Source organism: Vicugna pacos, chromosome 5 (assembly GCF_048564905.1).
Source record: "Vicugna pacos chromosome 5, VicPac4, whole genome shotgun sequence".
Lineage (NCBI taxonomy): Eukaryota > Metazoa > Chordata > Mammalia > Artiodactyla > Camelidae > Vicugna > Vicugna pacos.
This window is the reverse complement of record NC_132991.1, coordinates 33,430,575-33,448,957: the sequence shown is the minus strand read 5'-3', so window position 1 is coordinate 33,448,957 and position 18,383 is coordinate 33,430,575. Positions and strand designations below refer to the sequence as shown.

The window sequence follows — 18,383 nt, the reverse complement described above, 5'->3', positions numbered from 1 at the left end:
TTCAAGGATTGAGAAGAATCCAGACCTACTAGCCTATTAAATCATAGTAATGATTGTGGATTTTAGTTTGTAAAATGCAATTGGAATCCATTGAGAATCACTCTTCTCCTAAGCAGAAGGCAATACAAAATCTGAAGACTTGAAAGAACAATTTGATAAGGAACCACTTAGGCTGCCAAGACAAAAAAATAACTTCTCAAATTCAGCAAAGTTTATGGGAGGATAGCAGAAGAAATATATCGTGTGAATAAGAACAGCCTTTTTTTTTTTTTGATATGATGATTTGAAATGGGAGACCCCAAATAAGGTCAGTCCTTTTCTTCTTTACATTGCTACAATCAAAGTCTAAAGTTGTGGTCATGTCTGTACTGGGATTGAGGAATTAGTCAAGAGTCTGGCTGTCTAGCCCAACTCAGAAAGGCTGTGAGCTCTCCCTCTACTTCCCAAAAATATCATGCTGATATAGGAAAGAACTTTAGATTCTCAGATGATAAATACAAAGCAAGATAAATCATCTTTAATATTGACTGGAGAAATTTTGTTGGACTATAAACCACTAGGATCCACCAGTCCACTGAAATACCAGTGTGTGAATTTGGGGATGCAAAGCAGTCTTTCACTGGGTGCTCATATTTCTAACTTCAGCTGTCTCTTTATCTATCATAAATAAGATAACCCTAAAGTTACTTATATTGAGAAGTGTGACCTGAGCTCAGAGCAACAGAGGGCTCTAAAACCAGAGGAGTCTTCAGAAATCCTCTAATCTACTACCTGACCTTATGATATTTCAGATGGGAAGTTTAAGATGTGGAGAAGTTGAGAAACTTGTCTGAAGTCTTAGGTGGTTTATGGTAGAGATGGGCCGAAACCTGTTTTCATTTAGTGCTGCTTTTAGATTGAGGACATTCAAAATGGCTAGTACTAAAATTCAGCATGTGCTGAACTCTTCCTAAATTGAACCCTGCAGCTGGAGGTGAAAGTAGTTCTCCTGGACAGAATCCCTTCTGTTCAGATGGTTCCATTCCTTCTCAGCTGGGAGGATAAGGCCTTCTTGAATAGGGAACATAACTGCCACTTGTACAAAGGAACAATTTTCCTTCATGCTGAATATATAGGCCTATATTGTAGGAATTCTGAATTTCTTTGGATACATCTAGGCAAATAGAATTTATAGAAGTTGAATTTGGCCAAAAGTTGGAAAGTTGAATTTATTGAAAGCTCATTTGGCCAGAAGGTTTGCATTTATATTACTCATATTTTATTAATGCTACTTTCTTTATTTATTCTATTTTTCCTTACCATGAGGAGAGACAAATGCTTTGAAATGACCACATGACAAAAAAATAAAATTTTGAAAAGGAATAGAAAGGGAAGACAGATCTTTGCCTGGTTTCCCTTGACCCCATCTAGCTTTACTTCACAGACAGTAGTGTTAGTTGTCCTGGCTCCTTTTCTGTTGCTGTACTTTCATACTCAGCGTACTGATGAGCTTGAATTGTTTCTTTGTTAACTCTGGAGTCTGAAATTGATGGAAGGCAGGAGGTCAAATTTGAGACATTTTTCTGAATTAAAAAATATTTTGTGTTTAATGTTTTGCTCCAAAATTGAAATTGAATCTGGAAAAGAGGAAAGAGTATGTGTCAGAAATTAATGTGAAGCACACTGGCTAGTAGATATTTTAGCATATAGATCCAAAATATAGGAAACCAGCTTATTGAAAATAGTATCTAATTCGAAACAACTAATATTTCCCAGCCAACTATTAGTAAGAATAGCACCCAAATGCAAGTGATGCATTTGGCTCTTTTTTGTACTCTGATAGTTTTACGGTTCTAAACACCAGGGTGTGCTTGCTATCACATGTAAATAGGGATGAACATTTATTTTCTGGTTGATTAGGAATGTGCACATCCTTTGGTTTCATGTGGGTAACAGATGTCTTGTGGGTAACAGATGTCTTGGCTCTTATAGACTAATTGGCAAAAAGGGGGAAGAGGAGGATAATTAAAATTAAAAGGGTGGGAGGAGACAAGAAAAGTACAATCTTCCTTGTAGGGAAAAATCTAATAGACCTCCTTATTACGGATAATTACCTCCTTCTTCAACTTCATTTGCTATCTCTTTCCACATGACTCAAGTACAGTATAATGGGAAAGTATAAAATGAAGAAAACTAAGTCTGACCTGTTGTCTGCTAACAACCAGATTTTTCCTGTCATGGGATATTCTACTATGATTGACTCAACATCATTTAAAAAAAATATGAACACATGTCTAGTCACTAATGGTAACCTATCCTTTAATTGACAACACTGAGGTTCTACATTCAACCTTGCATTTTCCATTTCCCACCAATCCACTATGTGCAAGACTGAATATGTTGTAGGTTATGTGTTAGTTATGCATCATAGGTTCCTTTTGGTTTGCTGTTTCTTCTCTGTCAGTCTACAGTACAGCCAACTGACTTGAAATAATGAGAACATTTAGCAATTGTTGGAAGCCATTATCATCAACAAATTCTCAATTTTGTCAGTGTTTGCCATCGTGCAAAATTTAAAGTAAAGTGTCATTTACTGTGTCTTAACTATATTACCTCAGTGTGTATTATTATTCTTCTGACTGTTACCTTTTACTTTAAACTGAAGGAAATTTTTATAGCCTGCTAAACCTTCAGTGAGTATACACGTTACTCCTTGATAAGAACTGTTATGTAATCATTTTTATAAGGAGTTAATAGTGCTTCGAAGAGAAGGCATCAGGTTAGGTACTTAGAAGCTTAAACTTAATACAAAACTTAAACAGAAAGATAAGATTATTTAAACTACATGTATGATACAAATTTTTATTTGACCATCTGTCTCCTCATAAAATAGTAGGTAGAATTTGTTTAAAAAGGTAATCAAGACAATAAAGATCCAAATCTCAATTGCCAATCATTAAGTAATTATTAATTTCTTTTTGCTGTATTAGGATTATTTTTTATTCTAAAAATAGAATATTTTATTGTATATGAAATATGAATTTTATGAGTTATACTTTATTCACAGTTGCTAGAAACTGGTGAGGTGGGAGAATGGGTTTTGTACGCATCTTTTTTAAAAATGTCAGCTTTGGTAGGATAGAAACAACATTGTTTGAGTAGTCTAATGACTGCCACATAAATTCAGTCACTTAATCTTTTTGAGCCTCATTTCATTAACTTTAAAATGGAGAAAGTGACAGCCAACTCCTATAGTTGTGTCAGGAATTATATGCAATGATACGCACACGTGAAACTAACATATGTTTTTAGTTGTTGAGTGCTTTTATGGTTGTCTCCATTCAGTGGATCCATATTACTTAATTACTTGCCTCGATTTCCATGCCAGGCTTATTTATTTATTTACTGAAGTAGAGTCAGTTTACAGTATGTCAATTTCTGGTGTACAGCATAATGTTTCAGTCATGCATATACATACATACATTCCTTTTCATATTATTTTTCATTATAGATTACTACAAAATATTGAATATAATTCCCTGTGCTATGTAGTAGAAACTTGTTGTTTATCTATTTTATATATAGTATTTAGTATTTGCAAATTTCGAACTCCCAAATTATCCCTTCCCATCCTCTTTCTTTGGAAAATAGAAAATCCAAGGAGACTCTGATGAGGAGTCTGGTAACAAATGATTTGAGATTATGTATCAGGAGAGCTATTCTTCCCAACTTCAGCCCCTTAAAATATGAGACTGAAGAATAACCACAGTGGGGTAAGTTTGTTAGTTGTAAAAGAGTTTTCCATATTTTGTAATTGCAAATTTCAACAAGTTTTAAATTCATAGAGTCATAAAACATTTGCATTCTATGAGACTTAAAGATTTCTGGACCCGCTGCCCCTCCCGTTTCATTTCCTATTTTCAGAGGAAGGCACTAAAGCCCTGTAAGGTTAAATATCTTCTCCAAAGTCAATCAGCAAATGAGTGACAGAGCTAGGACTGAAAACTTTGTCTTTTCCTGAATTCTTTATCTGTACTATCACCAGACAACCCTGCTGTCTGACTGACTGGGATCTAGCGGGGACCATTAAAAGAATGATAGCATCCAACTCACTTGGCAGTGAAGAAACAGATGCATTTCTTTGTTATGCTTTTTAAATGGTCTGTGTACCTTAGTTCATTCAGCCATTCCTCTGTGGATTACAAATATATTTTGATTCATAGGACGACTAGCTTTAACTCCTCCAGTAAAAGACAACATAGTCAGTAATATTTACATAGTACTTCCTATGTACCAGGCATTCTTCTAAGGACTTTTTATATATTAACTATTTTATTCTCCACAACAGCACTATGAGGAGGTATATCTTATCTTTCATATAAGGAAGTGGAGGCACAGAGGAGCCAAGTAGCATCCAAGATTATCAGCAGAATTTGAAGGCTTTTGTCAGATTGGAATCAGAAGATGCTGGAGAGAGATTTTGCTGTCAGAAAATGCCTCAGTGAATGGATCTTTATTATATGAGCTCTCTTTCATAAGACATTTTCAAATCACCTAGATTTTATATATCTAGCTCTACTGAATCAAAATCAATCTAGATTAAAAGGTCCTACTATAGCACATCAATATCAACAAAAGATTATATTTGTTTATATTGATAATCACTGAAATAAATAGAAGAATAAGACCAAGAAGAATTTGGTCTAATGTTGATAACAAAATGGTATTTCATTTCATGATTGAAATTCCCTTAGTGCACAGTAATAAAAATATTTAAAGGGATGATATTTTACTGACCAAGAGAAATTATTAAAAGAAAGGTAATTTCTACTGATCCATATGTGGTTTGTTCTTTCTTACACATGCAGCCATATTGGAATACTATCCATATTGCTTACATTGATATTTAAAGTTGAGTATAAAAATGGCCACTTATGTATCAGGTATTTTACAGGTATAAAATCAGCTCCAGTTTGAATAATTAGCAATTTAAAGACTTTGAGTAAAAACTATTGTATGGAACAACTTTGGACATTCAGAAATCTTAGGGGGCTGTTGTGATTTAACAAAAAGTTCATTAAAATATAATACAAAAGGCTTATTCAGCATTGTTCTATTTTAAAATAATTTAATTAAATAAAATTTGAATAAATTGCAACCACTGGACTTTTCATGATGATGAATATTTTACATCAGAAGTACTCTACCACTTTGAACTTGCAAGTTAATGTGTGTATGTGGTTAGTAAGTGAAGAATGTTGAGGAAACTTGTGAAGGGAATAGATTAATATAGTAAAGTCTAGTTTTTGAAAGTCTTATTGATATAGATATATTATTCTACGATTGATGTGTTTTGCTCTATTGAATAGATGTGTTCGTTAAAAAAACATTACCAGAAGGTCATGGTCTATGTTCAAATGACTCTCATTCGAAGATATATTCTTTAGTGAAGAGGGGGAAGTATAATGGCTCATCAGTGCCTTAAAGGTACTATGACAATAACAATATTGTTAAAATGCCACATAATATAAATGTAAATAATCACACTGTTTTTAAAGCCATAAGTATCTATAGTTAGGTTTGTGTTTGGCACATTCGCTTTGAAGTTTAAAGGAGAAAGTAAATGTACAGAATACACAGGATTGTTTGGTTACTCAGGTCCTGTAACAACACTTTAATATAAGTGATCACTGTAAGTGATGCTGGGCAGCGCCCCTACGTTGCTGAGTTACCGTGTCTTAGCATTTCATAGCAGCTATTGATGTAGGAATGAGCTGGTTGAGCTTAAAAAAGGAGGAATTTAGACCACAGATGAGGAAACTGGTTTAAAATATAGCAGCAACTGAATAAATTACTTGTAAAAATATAAACAATAGTAAATGATGATTGGGCAACCTTTTTGATAAAACACATGACTGAGAGGGAGTAACAGCATTAGCAGTTGTGTTTATCCAGTGCTATTTACTTGTTTGTTTGTTTTCGTGGGGGGCAAGGTAATTAGGTTTGTTTACTTATTTTTAATGGAGGTACTGGGGATTGAATCCAGGACCTCATGCATGCTAGGCATGCACTCTACCACTGAGCTATATACCCTCCCCTGCCCAGTGTTATTTAAATCCTCTTTCAATTTTTGTTAAGATTGAATTTCTCTATTCAAGTATTATGAAATAAATTTGCATGATGTCTTTTGTATCTGAAAGCTTTTTTCCTTACCTTTTCCAGGTTTGAAGTGTGTTTGTCTTTTGTGTGACTCTTCAAATTTTACCTGCCAAACAGAAGGAGCATGTTGGGCTTCCGTCATGCTAACCAATGGAAAGGAACAGGTGATCAAATCCTGTGTCTCTCTCCCAGAATTAAATGCACAAGTCTTCTGTCATAGTTCCAACAATGTTACCAAAACAGAATGCTGCTTCACAGATTTTTGCAACAACATAACACTGCACCTTCCAACAGGTAAGTGGTTTATCTTTGTTCATTCCAAATTTAATTTTACTCTTGAGAAATTATAAGCATGATAGAAATCAAAATGTTTTGTTTCTTTAAATAAGAAAATCTGCTTTACAGTTCTCTCTTTCTTTGACTGGTAAAATTCTCTAGAGCCTAGCTGAGGTTGATTTTTTTTTAATTGCACAAGACTATCAAAACACTGACAACAGCATAACAATTTTGAAGAAATTTGTCCATGTGAATTGTATTTTTTGAAGTGATTAATGGACCTAAGATAAAATGTAAATTTTTATAGATTCCTTTAAAAGGAAGAAACTTAAATGTGTATCAAGAGAAAAGAAAGAAAAAAGAGCAAAACTAAAAATAGTAGATTGCCAACTTCTATGAAGACAGAATCTTTTTTTCATGGGTAACTTCTGCATATCTTCTTTGCCCACACTCAAGTGAGAGCACTCATTAGCAGAAAGACAGATAGAATGGAATTTGATCTTTATTGTACAGATATATTCCCGCCTTTCCCTCAATTTCATTGAGTTTTATCCTAATTTACAAAATACAAAATCTTAATCTTGCCTTTTATCAGTAATCTGGTATCTGAAACTTTGGGGGGTATTAAGATGCAAGTAATTAAAATTAAAAATAATTTATAACATGAAAATATCCTGCTCATACATTTTTTAAAATTTTATTAATACAGTAATGATTCAGTGCTTATTGATATGCTAATACTATATACAGATACATATTCTTTCTTAACAATTAACATTTTAAGGTACTGTTATCCAATCTCAATTATTACTATATCAGTATTCTACTATAGTATTTTTAACCTTTTTTTTTTTTTTTAGTAAATTAACTGCTCTTCCCCCCCTCCTTTTTTTTAACTGAAAACCATTTAGTTTATGCAGAAACTTGGCATTATTACCACAAATGAAAAACCAGTTTGCTTGCCATAAAGAGAAGATAACCACACAAATAAATAAACAAAGGTACCGACTACATTACTATTAGCTATTTTGTATTTTCTTTTTGTTTAAAAGAGAGACTAAAGTGGTGTTAAAGACATAGTAGCATGAAATGATACACAATGATACATAATCAGAAAACTAAGAGAACTAGAGAAGAAATCCTTGTGTGATTCAATGTTATTTAGAATTGTGTTTGTTTACCACTCCAGTTCATGTTAAGAACCCTTAAAATCATTTCATGTACCACCTCTAATACATGTCCCACTCTTTGAGGGTATTCTAAGGCATTATCCTATATGTTACAACCTCAGAAGTCATACTTGGCATATTTCATTCCCCAAAGCTACTTTCAGTCTTGAATTTTAGACCATACTTATTCTGTCTCAGGTTGTATTGGCTTCTTTGGTTTGGTTGTGACCTGGTAGCTATTCTGATACAAGAATTTTACTTTCCTTTTAGAATCAGTTCGATACTTTTCACAATTTTGATTAGATTGAGTTAAATATAGATTATCTGGGGTGAAAAAGTCATGTTAGTAATATTAACTCTATTGATCCACAAACATAGTATGTTTTTCCATTTATTTAGTTTTTCTCCGGTTACTCTTAGTGTTTTGTAGTTATCAGAAAACAGGTCTTATACATATTTCCTTGAGTTTATTTCTAAGAATTTCATGCTTTTAGATGCTACTGTGAATGGTATTTTTAATGTCTCAATTTCTAAATGTTAATTGCTAGTATATGAAAATAAAGTTAATTTTGTATATTGACCTTATATCCTATAAGCTTGTGAAAATAATTTCTATTAGTTCTAGTAGCTTCTTAAAAGATTCTTTGGCATTTTCTACATACATAATCGTCTTATCTGTGAGTATAGACAATTTTATATCTTCCATTCTGATCTCTGTGCAGTTTATTTCTTTTTCTTGCCTTTTTTGCACTAGCTAGGGCCAGTATGATGATGAATGGGAGTGCTTAGAGTAAAGATCCTTGCCTTTTTCCCGGTTCTGGGAGGCACACACTCTTTATTATTAAGTATGAAGGTTTTTGTTTTTGTAGATCCTTGATATCAATTGAGGAAATTTGCTGTTATTCCTAGTTTGGGGAAAGTTTTTTTTTTTAATTGTAAATGAATATTAACATTTCAAGTATTTTCATGATTTTCTTGAGATTATAGCATGATTTTTCATCTTTGGTCTATTGATATGATGGATTAATTTAATTGGTTTTCAAATATTTCTTAAACAAGAAGATATGTTTTATCTAGCCAGTAATTAATATGGCTACAAAAAATGCTTCATGACATTTAGTTGATAACAAGTTTCTTTACATAAACTAAGAATTTGTTTCTTTTAGTGACTTGTTACGGTAAATTGACATTGAATTGAATAGGATTATATGTGCAGCCATCTTGTGTTGGGTTGTTCTCTGTGAGTCAGCATTGAGTGGTTATTAGCTGCATTTGAAACAGCAGCTTTTGGGGAGGAGTTGGGAACCTCCAGAGTGAGTGGTGACACAACCAGTGCCAAGAACTCTGCTGTTTTTGTGTTATCAGTGAGTGTGATTGATACCTCTTACTCTGCCTAGTAGGAATTTATCAATTTCAAATGTGATCATACATACATATATATATATATATATATATATATATATATAATATATAAGCACTCTGAAAAGTAGACAGTGTGACATTTCTATAGTGCTTAATACTCTATGTCACCTTCATGAGCAATACAGTAGGAAAAAAGGTCAGGAGGTGAGCAGAAGAGGTTAGAGAAAATCTAGGATTTACCTTTTCAGTTCCAGCTGAAAGCCAAGTGAAACTTGCCCCTTGGCTCTTTCATTCATCACCCCAGATCGTGGGGTCATTTCCGGATAGTTGACTTGATGTAGGCACAGTAACCCACTCTTGTCATATTTCAGCTGGTCCTTTTCTGTCCTTAGGTCCTGTTTATGATGATGGGGCTCTTGCTTTGTTTCTCTGTGACGAAATTTGTATCTTGAATACAGCTTGTGACATTTTTCTCCCCACTTCCTCCCCCTACTGATGTTGTAGTAACTCAGCAATTAGAGATCTGTAGGCACAAAATGTTGCCCTCCTAAAAATCCTTTTAAGTGTTTAACTCTAATTCTTAGAACCTTAGGCTAGTGGCTTTCATACGGGTTTCCATTATGATATATAGAAATACATTTTATATAATTTCTCTCAATCTGCATCTATACATATCTGAAACAAGAAATTTACAAAACATTCTTATCCTTAAAATGTGTGAGTTACTCTGTGCTCTTCTATGAAGTAAAAATGCTGGTCAAATTCCACTAATAGGTTGTTGATACATTTACAGTTTAAGAAACATCACTTTAGTTGATATTTAAAATGTGTTAGTTTTAAATAAAGCAAAGACACTTATTATTTTAATTTACTAGTTCAAAAATCTATTAAGGATCTACTCACTATTTCAATTTGCAATATTTTCCCTTTAAGTGGCCGTTAGAAGCCTTCTTAACCATTCATTTTGAATACTAAATTGGATTAAAGTTGAATTAATTCAGGTCATTGTAAGCAAGATTTGATTTAGATCACATTAAATTCAATCTCTTGTCCTTAAAAATACTTTCTTGTTTGACTTTGCATGTGGGTTTAATTTTAAGGAGTCAGTTTTTCTTCATAGAAGTAATTTTATGGTTTGGTAGAAATACAGCATTAGAAAAATTACTCCTTTCCCTGAAGCTTATTGAAGTAGATATCTTTGGTGTCACTGGAGTGATCTTCCAAGTTCAACTACTATCACAAATATTTAGATGATTTTTTTCCATGTAGAACTTTAAAGGCAGCAACCATTTCCAAAAACAGCACTTTGAGTTCATGTCTGTACTAACAGTAAATATGTTATTATTTTCCTAAAACAAGCATAGTACTGAATACTTAAAAATTAAAATTAAATATAGGCTATGCAAATCAGTTAAACAAGAGAAATGTATATATTTTATGTAGTGTAACCTATCTAATTCTTATTACTGTTTATTTTTAGACTAGATAAGAATAGCTTTTTCAACTCCAAAAGTATTTACCCACCTTTCTGGTTGCTACTTGTATTGCTTTGATTCCAGTGACCTTTGATTTAGTACTCCCAGACTTTATTAAATTTCCTGCACAGTAACTCAAACAGATTGTTTACTCACAGCTTCCTCTGAAATTAGGAGAGAAGCCACTTTGGTAGGAAAAATTCACCTTCAAAAGTTAATGATATATTCTTAACTCTTCAAGAGTATTTCTATTTCTAAAAAAGGACTTATTTATGCAAATTTGTGGATCCTCTCAGGGATGGAGGATGGGAAGGGGGATTTTTGGTAGGGTAAACAAACACCTAATAGGTGACAAAGTTCCATTCACATTTGGAGATGTTTTGGATGTGTGTCCCTGTAATGGGTATATCTGTGAACCCTCTAAGTTCACACAGTTCCTTCATTGATTTTGTGTATGTTGGGCCTTCTGTATCTATTCTCCAAGCTACTTAAACTCTTTTCCCTATATTTTCTAATATTTAAATCTCAGATAATTTTAATATCTATAGGTTCTGTGTTTGAATCTGCTGACTCATATTCTTGGTGGCTACTTTCTTTCTGTGTTTTGTAATTTTGGGTTGTGAGCTCATGTTTTGAAAACCATATCTGGAGGAAACCTTTGAAGCCTATATTTAAAATATGCTCCTCCAGAGGAGATTTATATTAGCTTCTGCCAGATATCTGGGGCTGCTACCAACTGAAACCCATTCAGTGTTATGATTAGGTTTTTTGGCCAACATATATCATGAATTCTGGCTCTAAGCCTACCTATATGGATGCACACTTGTGGTGAAGAACTCTTAAAGATAATTTTTTTCTGCTTTACCTAAAGTCAAGATTTGAGACAGACAAACAGATGACTATACCCTCTGTCTCTGCAGAACATGTTCTGGTTTATTTTATTCTCAATATAATGTCATTTATATTTGCCTGATTTATAGAAGGATCTCTGATCTGACCTTTCACAATTTCAGGAACCATGTTTTATCTCCTGATCTTGTGATACAGTCTGATAAACTAAGCACTTAACCATCAAGAACCAGCAGATGCCTCAAGGATAAATGGCAGCCCCAGTGCTCAGATATCTCTTTGGATTTGCATTTTAATTTTGGCTGCTGAGCAATTCATTTATTTTCCCACCAGCTTAATCATGTAATGGAAAAAAGAATTTTTCACTTATATTTTATTCAGCATTTGTGTGTGTGCTGTACCAAGAAGGGCTTCTGTGGACATCTAAAGTGTAAATTGGCAGAAGTGGAAATTCCAGGATAGTTTATTTTTGAAATGATGCTGGCATAATTATCTATCCATCTGGAAGAAAACAGGGCTGTACCACAGTGTCATACCATATACAAAAATAAATTACAGCTTGATTAAATATCTGATTGTGAAACATAAAACAAATTAAATGTCAGAGGAAAATTTAGAAAAAAAGATTTTTATGACTTTGTAGTATGGAAGTTGTTGTTAAATAAGACAGGAACTCCAACTACTATAAAAGGAAAAGATGAATATAATTGACTACATGCAAACTAAAATAAAAATGAGTAATAAAAGACAAATAAACCAAAGATAAATTAAATATGGGTTAGAAATATTTATAGCACATATGACTGGAAATAAAGGTAACTATTTAAGAGATAAAGAGCCTCTGTGTGTGTGTATGTGCATATATGTGTGTGTGCGTGGCGAGAGAAAGAGTGGAAAGAAAGAGAAAAAGGGAGATTGCTAAATGAAAAATGGGCAAAATATACACATGAAAATTTTACAGAAGATGATGTTGAAAGTGGTCAAGTGTTGAAAAGATTTTCAACAGCACTAATAGCTGGAAAGATGCAAATTAAAACAACATATCATTTTTTCCACTCATTAGATTTTCAGAATTTAAAAGAGTAATGTATCAGTCAGGATGTTTTCAACTAAAAGTATCAGAAACTTAGATAATAATATCTTATCCAATAAGGGAGTTAACAGCCTCAACATAAGAAATTAGGAAATAGTTTCATTCTATGATTTGTTAACAAAGAGACTTAACAATGTCACCAGCCTACTTCCAGTTTTCTTTTTATGTGAATTGGTGAACACCATTATTGTTTAAGACACAATTATATAACTTTCTGATACTTTAATCTGATATTTTTTTCCTCATATGTGTCTGCTTTTTCTAACAAGAAAAATATTAGGTTCTGCTATTAGTAATTTCAAGATTCAGGGAAGAAAAAAGTCAAAAAACATGGTTTGCTCAAATTGGATATTCTAATAGAAACTGCCAAGTTTAGCAGAGATATCAAAGGTCTCTTTCCTTATTGCAAGTTTAAACCAGATATAGTCCCATCTCCTTCTAACCCCAGGATGGAGGCTTGGGCTTGTTACTAAGCAGAGCAGGAAGCAGGGGGAGAAAAGAAATAAGGAAAAACAATAGCAACCTAAACACAAACCAAAAACCTAACTCTAGAGAAGCTTTGGATATAACCTAGCTATCACATGGATTTTAAGCCTGAGTTCCCATTGCCTGAGTGAAGAAAAAAATTTTTTAAGTAGTCCCAGAACTAATAGTGCTCTCAGTTGCCTACTGGAAGAAAGTTCAAACTCTCTGGAGAAAGGCACTGTAATATTAGGCCTCAAAGAGACACAACAAACACTTTTGCAAGGACTTGAGCAGTATATAATGAAAGACAAGTACCCCAAGTGTTCAAAACAGCATGAACATGAGCCTGCAGAAGACAACACAGTAGAAACATCACAAAGGTTTCATATATTGGAATTAGCAGGTGATAATTATAGACCAACTATTCCAAGTTTAAAGAAACAAAAGGCAAATCTGAAAACATTTTTTAGAGAATAGAAAATTGTAAAAAAGTGACCTAGCAGATTTGAACAATAAAGAAGGAAACTTTTTAAGGTTACAGATACAATAACAAAAAATAGAAAATTAATGGATAGGTGTAACAATTGGTATAACAACACTGAAGAGAGAATTAGGGATCTGAAATACAGGTCAGAAGAAATTAGTTTGTATGTAGTAATATATAGAGAGAATATGTAATGGGAAATATGGAAGAGCAGATGACAAACAGAGGAAAGTATAAGAAGGTTTGATATATATTTTTACATATACCATGCACATATTAAATTAAAATGTTGACATTTATATTAATAGGCAAAATTAACATCAATGCAAAATTTTACTAGAGTTAAAAAAGTTTACCCTATAATGATTAAATTTTCAACTTACCAGGGATTCTTAATAAATTTAAATTTCTGTGTACTTAAGAATATAGTCTCAAAAATGAAGAAAATAGTTACAAATCTATAAGAATAAGTAGAGAAATCCATGATCTCAGAAGGAGATTTTAATATATAACTGCTTTGGTAATTGATATATATAGATAGAAAATCAGCGAGACTATATAAGGTTTAAACAACATGATTTATGAGCCTCATTTTTAGAAAAGTATAATGTAAATTATATTAGTCTTATGACATATCTGTAAGGAAAATTTCAAAGCCCAAGAGGTTCTACCAGAAAATTTGGCTGAACTTCCAGGAATGGATAATTCTTACACAAACTCTTCCAAAACATGGACAAAGAGGAAACACTGCTTAACTCATTTTATACATAACCATGAAATCAAAACCCAACAGAGACAGTATGAAAAAAGAAATTACAAGCCATTCTCATTTATGAATATACATGCAAGTATCCCAACTTTAACCTGTAACCATACAGGAAAAGGGGTTCTGGGAAGCACAGTATAAGCACAAATAAATGATTATTCCCTAAATCAGGATAATGGTTACCCTGGAAGATGGGACAAGGTTCATGTAGGGGTATCTCTAAGTAGGGGAACGGGTAAGGGATAAGGGGGCTGGTGATGGATGGAGGTTTATAGTTACTTTTAAACTCAACCTATATACTGTATGCACATTTCTTTATATTTATTAACTCTCACAACAAAAGAAGAACCAAACATCAAATTTCAAAATAATTTTTGAGTAGGGTAAATATATGGAAATTAAAAAAATTTTGTATTGTATGATTTGGTTTTTTTGCACATATTCTCTCTCTAATGAAAAAAATCTAATGGATCAAAGTTTACTAAGAATATAAATGTGTTTCAGAGACATCTAGTTTCCTCCAATACCCATTTAGTAGCAAACCCTAGACTTAGCTCGGTGTATGGCTGTCCACTTAACAGACAATATTTTCAGCTACTCTACAGGTAAGTGTGGCCATGTGACTACATTCTGGCTAATGAGATGACTGGCAGTGTTTTAGAGAACATCTGAAAAGATTCATTTAAAACAGAATTGGCACCTTATTATGCCATCCTCCATCATGCTGCCTGGATATAAAGGATGGAGTTTAGCACTTGCCTTAGACCATGAGGATAATGACTACATGATAGGGATGGAAACAAGGGAAATGAAAGGAGCCTGACCGAAAACTTCATGGAGCCACCCTGCTGACATTGGACTACCCATCTTCAAATTTCTTTCACATGAAAGAGAAAAGGAAACTTCTATATAGTTTCCTCTGTTATCACTAGCTAAACCCATTTCTAATGAATATAGAAACGGCAAAACAAGTCATCCAGAGTTCTACCTGCTTACAGATTGTATCTGACCCACAGATAGGTTTTGTTTTACCTATGTAGTTTCTGGGGGGAAAAAATGAGTTTCTGTACAATGTTAAAAATTAAAAGTCTTAATATAAAAATCCAGATATCTGGTTTGTCTTGAAAAATTCAGAAGACTTGGCATCCTAGAAGTCTCCTTGCTGTCAATTGGCTGAAGCAGAAGTGACTGACTCCCTTGTTGGGCATGGGCTTTTGCTGTTCATTTGTTCATTCACTCATTCATTCACTAACTATGTATTGAGCTTATATACACTGGTCTAGAGTTCCCACTATCAGTAATTTAGTATATTTTCTATTTTAATATAGTTGAGTTATTCTGTTTAATACAATTTTATATCTGACTTTTCTTTCTTATTATTAAAACATGTCTTTTCCCATGTGAAGTAATCACATTTTGTTGCTTGTTTCTCTCCTAGCTGGGTTGCATTTCGATTTGTAACAGAAATGATTTCTGGTGACTCTAGGTGACATCAGAGACATGCTCAGAAAAATAGTAATGATGTCAAATAGCATCAAGAGCACTCTAAAATTGTCAATGAAAATTGATTCAGGATAAGGTTAGGAGAAGCTGGTTATTTATAGGGTTAATTTTTATAGAAATTGCTATTAGTTTATGCATGCACTAATTACCACCCTTCATATGGAAATAGACTGTTCAACAAAAACATTCATATTCTGGGTATCTTTGTTCCCATTTTGCTACCAAAACACACAGTGCTTGAAATGGTAAGTGTAATAATAATTTCTTATTTTTTCCTTTCAGAGTTCAATACACTATTTTAATAATGCTATTGTATTTTTGACTAATTCAAATTATTATTTTCAATAAAGAAAATACATGCACAACATTAAAATGTGGGTGCTTTATTAACCTCAGTAAAATTTTCACCTTCTTGTTCTCTTCTCAGCTGTGTAAAGAAAAAAGAACAATTTATGATTTATATCAGCTAAGATAAATGAACAATGCATATTGATTAGGCGCATGTCTAAATTAGACTTTAGTTTAAACCAAACTGAAGCATTGCATTTGAAGGAAGATAAACTGCCAAAACATTAGAAGTAATTTATCAAAAATTAGTAATTTTAAAGTGTGCTATAATTATAAAAATTTGCAGACTCAGATAGTATTATTATTTGGGAGGTTGGAAAGTCTTGTTATTTTAATTCCTTTAAAAATCCATTGTATCTTAACTTTTATAGTTTTCTATTTTAAACGTACAAATTCATTGCTGTAGTCAGAGTAAGGTGACATCAGCATGCTGAGAAATACTCATGGGACCCCTTGTGGAATTGTTCTGCCATCACATGAACAAATCCATTTATAGCTCATTCTCTGAGGATTCAGTGCACACCTGACAGGTGTGCCAGAAAGGACTTTTTTCCCCCTGTAAACAGAAAGATGCTATGATTTTTACATTTTGGAAAGCCTGTGCAATATAAGCATTCAAAAAAGTCAAACTTGTGCTTTACAAGTTTGATATAGGAAGCATTTCTTGTCTTAGGGTACAAGTACGCTGATTTCAATGATGACATTTTTGTTCATAGGGATGTAATATGAAATTGAAAGTAAAATTTATAACCAATTCTAAACTGAGGATTTTACACTATGTAAGCCCTACTCTTCTCAGTTATGTAAATACTGTTACCTGTTTACTCAAATATTTTTGGGGTGATTATCACATACAGGATGTTGAGCTGGGTCAAAATATTATTATCTCATGTTGATCTTTCCAAGTGAACAAAGTGCTTTGTGTAAATGTATTACCTGTGGGAGAATTTATATGAGCATGAACTTTAGGACAGAGGGGTATAACTTTCCCTTTGTCATCAATGTTTTTGAGTGCCTTGTCTGAAGAACATGCTCTCTGCCGTGGAATAGGGTGCTGCTTCCAGGGAACTATCCTTTTTCTTATGTAAAGAGTTAGCTTAAGAAAAGAAAAACTAAAACATTCCTTGAATAATTATGATCTAATTTCTTTACAGATATGTATCATTTGAGAATATGTGTTTTGATGGTAGATTAAGAAGGCAATCTGGGTGCATGCCCTGAAATTAAGAAAACCTGTGGAGCTGATTTGAGTTTTTCCTTCATTGTATTAATCTCAAGCCTGCTTGAGTCAAAATTCTTCCCCTTATTCCAAAGATGATATTCTTCAATCTAACATTCCTATTTCCTTAAAATATAAAAAAGTTATTTTTCTTAAGTTCAGTTGCTAGTGGACAAAGATTGGAAGCTTCTCAGTGTTCTTCATGTATTCCCAGAAAACCAGCAGCACAAGGAGAACTAGCCAGGAAATATTTTAATGCGTAGTGCTTCCTGTCTGTTACACACTCATGAAATCAGGCCAGATGAAGACAGTGTTTATAGACTGAACACCAGAGGATGGATGGCCCATCAATATACCATCTGATTGAGTTAAAAGGCACAAATAAATTCTTATGTTATTTCTGTCACTGTCATGGCTCTTGAGTTACAGTGACTCTCTAGATTAGAAAAGAAAATATTCTGCTGTTTTTCAGTACTTGAGGTTCATGTTGATTAGAAACAACCCGTTGGACACAATTATTCTCGCTTTGTGAAGAAGAGAGACCATTTGTTGCTCCCTATAGTGAAGCATGTTGGAGGGATCTAACTGAATTAACTTCTAACTGCGTTTTTCCTGATAACTTTTATAAGGATCACTGTGAAAAAGTAGGAGACTAGGACAAACTCCAGTGGGTGGCAGTCGGGGGGCTTCTTGTAATCACTGAGTGAAGAATTATACATGGAAGTGTTAGACAAATAGAACTGGTGTTTGTGACTTAACTCTTCAGACCCATTCTACTTCCCCTGTGTGTACTTCACACATACAAGTGTAGTTGCATATTCTTTATTGCTGGACTGATTCATCACAAATGAAACTCTTCATGATGATTTTTTTCTTATCTCCCATATTCCTCGCTTCTTATATACTTGCAAAGTTGCTTTGGAATTGTACCCTACCCAGGTCATGTATTCCTTAGTAGATTTGAAATTCCACAAAGATGTGAACTGTTCCTCAGTCTCTGGCACCTTCCTCCCTGCCGCCCCCACCATGAGAGTTGTTCTCAGTTATACACACCAAGCCATTTGGTTTCAGTCTCTGAACCAATTTAAGTAAAGCAACAAGAAGCCAATTAGAAATGTATTTTCATTACATCAAGCAAATGTTTGAAATTATGGTGCCCATATTTAAGGATGCTTTGAAATGGCAGGTGAAGAAAGTTCATCTTGAAGATTTGGGAGATTTCTCATTGCTTGGCAT

At 33.4% G+C, this 18,383-nt stretch overlaps 1 protein-coding gene across 3 annotated transcripts in view; it reads left to right on the top strand.

The window, feature by feature from the left end:
* The window catches only part of ACVR1C (activin A receptor type 1C), a 59,768-nt gene that overhangs the window by 17,575 nt on the left and 23,810 nt on the right, over window positions 1–18,383 (top strand). For all 3 annotated transcript variants that reach the window (XM_006196183.4, XM_072960997.1, XM_072960996.1), the window contains exon 2: window positions 6,202–6,432. In XM_006196183.4, coding sequence (XP_006196245.2) covers window positions 6,202–6,432 — 231 coding nt within the window. The remainder of the gene's footprint in view (window positions 1–6,201; window positions 6,433–18,383) is intronic.